At 35.0% G+C, this 7,272-nt stretch overlaps 1 protein-coding gene across 1 annotated transcript; it reads right to left on the bottom strand.

Annotated features, from left to right (window-relative positions):
- Nucleotides 1-1,533: 1,533 nt before the first annotated feature.
- Nucleotides 1,534-5,540, bottom strand: LOC131149875 (uncharacterized). The gene is made up of 2 exons (XM_058100664.1): nucleotides 4,768-5,540; nucleotides 1,534-1,588 (listed from the first exon to the last, which is right to left on the bottom strand). Exons 1-2 carry the CDS (start codon nucleotides 5,538-5,540, stop codon nucleotides 1,534-1,536), a joined length of 828 nt encoding a protein of 275 aa, XP_057956647.1.
- Nucleotides 5,541-7,272: the final 1,732 nt, after the last annotated feature.

The following is a 7,272-nucleotide window of genomic DNA, read 5'->3' as shown; positions in this document are numbered from 1 at the left end:
GAAAATTTCAAAATGCTAAAATTTCAAAAGATGGTCCATTAGCGGGTGGATCATCTTCCATGAATTGGTTCCTCCCAAAGTAAATCGCATGCATATATATCAAGTTAGAAATGTAATAACAATTAATATTACCTTTTCATCTACCCACTGCTTTGTAGGTATTATAGTATATGAATGACACAATTATTTAAAATAATGAATAAGAAAAAACGAAATATTTGGTAGGTACGTACAGCAGTACTCATGTAATAATTAAACACCTAAACATTCAGAACCACCTTTAATATGTGCCCCTACCACATATATATAAATATATATATTTCGGTGTATGTGCATGTGAAAATGTAATATTTTTATTTAATTATTCATAACTTTTAAATGTATTTTTTTTTAATTTATTATTCGACTAGAAAGGTTATCTTGTCTAAAATTACATAAAAAAAATAAGATAAGATGTGTTCTTTTTATAATATAAAGAAATGATCTTTTTTGTTTCAAAGTTTTGTGTATTTTTTTTAATATAATTGACAAGGCGAATTCAAATATTTAGCAATGGGCAGATCCCCTAATGAGGCGAGGATGGTAATCAATGCAAATAATGCCTTGGGCCCAATTCAAGGTGGTAGGCGGCACGGATAGTTCTTGACGAGACGAATAAGAGTTTTGCCCCTCTTGCTCAAAATCTCTTGTAACGCCCCAAGCCCCTCGTGAGCCCGGGGTGCTACTTTAGTGACGTTTCTATACCTGATACCATCTCATAATATAAAACATGTAGCGGAATAAATAAAACATTCTCAATAATCTATTACCAGAGTCTAACTATGAACAAACAACAAAGTCTTTCCATTCTCATATTAAATCTCAAACTAAAAAGGCCAATTAACTCGGTCCACACGACCATAATACAAACCCTAAGGTGTACAACATAAATATCTCACATCTAAGTTCTTGCAGACACTCACAAAAAGAAACTATACTAGTCTCCACCCCCTTATTCTGCTAACTCATTCTTTGTGATTCCTTGAAAATATATATTGTATACGGGGTGAGACACCTCTCAGTAAAGAAGATTAAGTCAATGACAGTGTGTGGTCGGCATGTGTTTCAATGTATACAAAATCATACATTCTCTATTTTACTAAAATAGTATATATACTCACTTCTCATTTCTCATAGTATAAAACAGTACTGAAAATAATTACATCATTTACATAAATATATTGATATGCATAAAAAACTCCCCCTCGAACTATACGCCATGTATAAACCCCCGTTGTCAGGGTTGTGTTACTCGAAGGCTGGACTAAAATCTGAGGGATCAATCCAGACCAAGTCACTCCCTATTAACTACGTCTGCAGGCTTCTACAACTTACTTGCGGGTCTAATCGCCTTACCATTTCCTGGTACGTATTTCCAGGGAAGTTAACACCTTTACTTGGGTCAATAGGCTAGGACGACCCAACACCACTCTCACAGTACAATGTGGGTGCACACGGTCAAATGGTGAAACACTCTCTAGCTACTGAATAAAACTACGGCCTTTGGCCATCTAGTAAAACTCGGCCCTCGCGGCCATCATATAAATCCCTGCATTAATCAAATAGTTCCAGTATGTTTCGCAAACAGTTCAGTATTACACAAACACTCCCATTTCTGGTATTTTCATATTTCTGAAAATAGTATTCACCTGCTACACAATTTTTCATATTTAAAACATAACCCATAGGCAAGCCATAAGAACACCGTATAAATGGTTTGTAGGATCAAACTGAACCTTCCACTGTTTATTTCTACTCAAAATATCATATCATATATCCTAGATTTGAAAATGGGACTTTTGAACGGTTGGTTTTAGAAACTTCAATTGAAAACATAAATATAACTACTCCATAAACATTTTCATCGATTCAAAATCATAAAAACGCTACATTAACATAACCCCTTACCTATATTCGAAACAAAAACCAAAATGAATCGAAAAACCGAAAAAACCTAACTTTTCGAATCGATGAAACTACGAGATCTGACGACCCAGAAAAAGAGAGACTGATCCTGGAGCACTAGGGGGCCCGTAGGAACCCTTTGGTGAAAAAATATCGAAATCCTAGAAGAGCTCCAAAAGAGGGTTTTTGGAGTTTTTTTTTAAAAAAATGAGCTTACTTCTATTTATAGGTGAGCAGCCCAGGAGAAAATTGGCGTCGGTTTCCCCTGTTCCCACAAAATCGTCGCTGGTTTTGTGGTTAACTAGCCCAGTTGACCCAAAACCGTGGCCGGTTTTCCTCCAACCTAGAAAATTATCGCCGATTTTGGCTTTGACTTCCCCAATTCCTTCCTTTTCTTTTATTTTCTTTTATTTCTCCCTTTTTATATTCATTTTCCTTTATTTTTTGGGTTCGAGTTCCTACATCTACCGCTTGGCATTCGTACACCTAGCTGACTATATTTTGGGCAGTGACTTGTATTAATAATCAAAGTTGTCCATTAATTATCAATCAAAATTTAAATCTAGTTGGCATTACATAAATGAAATTTAAATGTGCACACACATCGCCCGACAAAAAATTAATATTATTTTTTAAATTTCATATATAGTAAAACAAATTAAATTGTGTCATTATTTCTACTTAAACACTTGCATGCAAATTATAATATATATATATATATATATATATATATATATATACATATATAAAATATTAATTCTTCTCATACTTTCTAAATATCTCTTTGCGCCTTGCATTCTTCCTCCAAATATTCCTTGAAAATTTATATTCTTCAAATGTAAATATCTTATTTCTGAAAGGCTTATTATTGAAGTAGAATGTCTAAATAGCTTTTCACCATACAATTTACACACAATTAACATGTAACATCAGCTGTATTTAAGTTGTTTTTAAATCTACAATTAAGAAATAACTAATAATGTTGGTCGGACTCTATTAATTACTCATCTCATACGCTATTTTATGTGGACAAATTTTATTTTAAAGATTTTGCTTTTGTGCATTTTTAAAAAAATGCTAGCGTGGTACAAATACTTTTATAACATAGCTATTATACCTTCATTGATGTTTCTTCTTTTAAAAAACGCATGTATTGTTATGACTTAATCATGTTATGAAAATAGATACTACATATGGTCTAAATGAATTTCTGTAGGTTCTATAAAAGTCACACAAATGTTGAAACTATGATTATGATGACTTAGTTATCTTGATTTTTTTTTCAATCAAATAAGCCTTCAAGATATTCAACAAGGAAAATATGTCAAAAAAACTATATGATTTTATTAGAATTAATCATAATGAATCATCACGAATTGAATATAAAATATAATAAAAATTAAAATTACAAATGAAATTTTTTTTAAAAAAAAAACATATTTTGTAGCAATAGAAATTGCTTAAAATTGAATTTGCCACTATTACAATGCAATATTAAGTGCTTGATATTTGACACCTTGAATTTGATGATTTGTTAAGATACATATAAACTAGCTATACGGCTAATGAGGCAAATCCAATCTTAACTTAAAAAGGAATGAAGTGCAAAGTAGATAACGGAGAGGAGTTTTGTGCATGACGTATAAGAAAAATGCAAGAGGGTTTATGATTGAACCTCCCAAAGGTCGCAACCCCTTTATGTAAGTGTTGTAAGGATGACAATGTTAGGACCGGAGGAGCCCATGGGTGGGCTTGATACACATGGGTGAACACCAACTTGACCTAAAAGTTTAAGCCTATTGGGTTTTGGATTCAACCATGTATATAAACACCCATCATCCACTCAAATTTTTCAATGTAGGACAAACTCACAAGTGGAATTTTTAACAATCTCCCCATTACTTGTGAGTTCCAACTGCTGCTCCTCGAATGAAAATCGTCTCTCTTATGTGAGTAAGCCCAATTCCCCAATAGTTGTTCAAGTGGGCCTTACTGCTGGCGTCTTACGTGCGTCAGATTGCATTCCACGTGCCTTCGAACCAATCTTACCTCTCACGTCTTGACCTCATTCATATCCATCTCCAGTCTAGTGATTCTTATTTCACACACTTAATCCTTCAACTGTTAGCATCCACTTAAAATTTATAATGTGAGATAAGCTCACAAGTGAAATTCTCAACAGACAATATATATAGGGATAAAAAATTAAAGCTAATAATTTTATAAGCAAATTATTCTTGTTTGAATAGCCAAAAATTACGATAGCTAGCTTCTAATATATCTAGAAATTAAATTATTGATTTATAACCTAAAATTGACGCTTTAATTTAGAATTTAACTTGGATAAAAATCTTTTGTTGAAGTTAGAAGAGAGGGAAATGGAGAAAAGGAAAAAATATATCTAATCTAGCAAAGTGCATGACTGCTTATGCACATAGAGCACAACGCGCGTCCTTTTTATGTTATAACTTCAACATATACGGATTATAATTTGATATCATATTTTATACATATATACATATATTTATTTATTTGAAAAACAACACTTCACAATAAAATTTTGGGATTTGGGTTGGAGAGAGAGAGAGAGAGTAATCCATTCACACAACACAATACACTGGATGCTTGTTTTTGACGTAGGCGTAACATGCAATATTGTCAACTCCAACTCATTTCTTCAATCCATCAAAGGACAGGCCTGCATCCAATATTCAAATATATATACAACCACCAATTAAAACAATATGTAAAATTTAATATGATAAGAGTTAATTTGTTGGCATTAATATGTAATGAATGAGTGAATGAATGAATTTGGCTGACCTGATGCTTATGAGATTCAGGGTGCAGTTGCCCCACCTGCCGGCGTTAACCATGGCCACCGACACATTGTGGCAGGCGACGGCGAGGGGCCAGCCGCCCATGATCCGATTCCCCCCAACCCAGAACCCAATGGTTCCCCGCCCCACCACCTCCAACTCCATTTCTCCCTTGGCCCAATCCGATTTCAGCCCCGCCCCGTCCTCTCTGTCCACCGCCCCCTTCCTCACCTTGGTCCCCACCTTCACCTCCCCCGACTTCCCCGGTGCCAGCAGCCGAGGCCACCCCACCTCCGCCCCGCCCAGCTCCACCCCCACCCGCTCCGCCCATAGTACCCTCACCCTCATGCCCCCCACCTCCACCCCCACCCTCGCGTTATCGTTGGACGCCTCCATTACCAGATTTACGTCTGCATACAACGACGCTGTCGTCGTCGTCGACGTTGAGTTGATGACGTTGAGGGTGGGGACGGTGGCCCCGATGATTCGGATGGTGGGCAGGGCTGACTTGAGGAAGGAGAAGAAGAGGGCGCCGCCCAGGACCAGCAGCAGCCCCACTCCCACCCCAACCAGCCACACCCAGCAGCAGCACACGCAGCAGTTTAACCGGCAGTGCCGCGGCCGGCGCTCCTCGTCTTCGTCAGAGGCGGAGCGGCGGTGCTTCGGTGGATTTTCGGAGAAGGAGACGCGGCGGCCCGGCTTCTTCATTGTGGTGTTAAATGGCTGGTCGACGTCGACCTTGCTAGCGGTTTGGGGGGTTACTTCCGCCGCCGTCATTAATAATTAATCAATTGATTGCGAAAGGCCAAACTAAACATAAACGAATTATAGCTACTATAAATGTAACCTGTGCTGTCCTGGCCGGGCGGGAGCGGTGCTCCGGCTAGAGGATCGGAGGAAGAAGCTAGCTTAATTCGATGATGGTTATGTATGTAGGTACGCGCGTAGATAGGTTTTCTGGAATTTGATAATTTGGATTTTGGAGCATGCAAGTGCATAAATAATTTTTTGCGAATTTTAACTCTTTAATTGGATGGGGATTGTCAATTTGTCTGCGGATTAATTATGATCATTAGTTCTTTCTCAATTTAGATGAATTTGAAGAAGTAGCCATGGATGGAGGATGATCCAGGACCACATGCATCCATTCCCACACACATACCTATATACAGTGCGCGAATTTATAGCTAACCGGGAAACATGGAGATCCTACATTTATATTTATGCAGTTTTTTTTTTTTTTAAAAAGTAAATTTATATTAAAGAAGGAGAAGCAAGAGGCTTCAATCCTTCCTCAAAATACAATAGAAAGGGAGAGGGATAATCACCCTCCCAAATTTTGTAAAATATAGAAAAACTCTACCTTAGAATTCCGCTTATGAGTTTGTCTCGTATTTAAAAAATTGAATGGAATAGGTGCTTATATACATAAGGGTCGGCTCTTCACAATATGAGACCCTAAGCAAATGATTTAATCAGAAACTCTTAATATTCTATTTCATTTTTATTTTTATTTAAAATTAATTTTTCATCTTTTGAAAAAATTAAATCATTATCCCTAATAGACCTTTTTCAACTAATAAATTTCGTAATTTGGTATCTATATTTTCTCAATATTTTGAATCTTAAATATTATCATCATTATTTATTTTTTTCTTCTTCTATATTTTTAAAATATCTTTCAAAAGAAATATCATTAGTTAGCATTTCTTGTATATCAATGTTATCTTTATCACTATTATTATTATTATTATTATTATTATTATTATTATTATTCCATCTTTAGAATTGATTGCTCGTTTCTTGGAGGATTGTCATATTGTTCATTTATATTTTGTTTAGAATTAAAAATAAATTTATCAAGAGCTCCCTTTTGAGATGACACTAATTCTTCTATTTTCTTTTTCTTTCTTTGTTTTTCATATCCGGATTCATATTTTCTTGTTGACATAATTAAATTTCAAAATTAACACTAACTATAAATTGAAAAATTATGTAAACAAATAAAAATAAATTTCTATAGAAATAATAGATTGAAACAATATAACCTGATTATTATTATAGTTGCAAATTGATTGGTGAGTGAGGCTTTAGAGATATTGGATTCTTATCGGATACAACGCTCTAACCTCAAAGCTTCCAAAATCTAAAAAAAAATATAAAAAAAAATTATGAGTAAAAATAATAGAAAAATAATGCACAAATATTGAAATCAAAAATAGGGTTGATGAAAATTACAGAGAATCGAAGACCCGAAGATGATGAATACAAGAGTCAGAGCAAAAATCATAGAGAGACCAAGAGATGAGAGTGAGAGAGTGTGAGAGATGGAAAGATTTTTTTAGAGAGGTTAAGAGAAAGAGATGAGAGTAATAGATAGTTAAAAATATAATAAAGTTGTTGGTTGGGAAATCAATGAGACTTGAAAAAAAAAAAGAATTAAATTGCATTCATTTTACATTTTAAAATACAATTTCGTTTATCTGTCAGTTGGAAAGTCAATGTATGG

The sequence above is a fragment of the Malania oleifera genome, chromosome 2 (genome assembly GCF_029873635.1).
Source record: "Malania oleifera isolate guangnan ecotype guangnan chromosome 2, ASM2987363v1, whole genome shotgun sequence".
Classification (NCBI taxonomy): domain Eukaryota; kingdom Viridiplantae; phylum Streptophyta; class Magnoliopsida; order Santalales; family Ximeniaceae; genus Malania; species Malania oleifera.
Note: the sequence above shows the minus strand (reverse complement) of the source record. Positions and strands in the feature narration are given on the sequence as shown.

Bases quoted from the DNA above. Each gene is read 5' to 3' on its own strand.
- LOC131149875 (XM_058100664.1), bottom strand. From the start codon at position 5,540: ATGACGGCGGCGGAAGTAACCCCCCAAACCGCTAGCAAGGTCGACGTC. The intron at 1,589-4,767 runs GTCAGCCAAATT...TGATTAATGCAG, and splicing joins CTGAATCTCATAAGCATCAG to GGATTTATATGATGGCCGCG.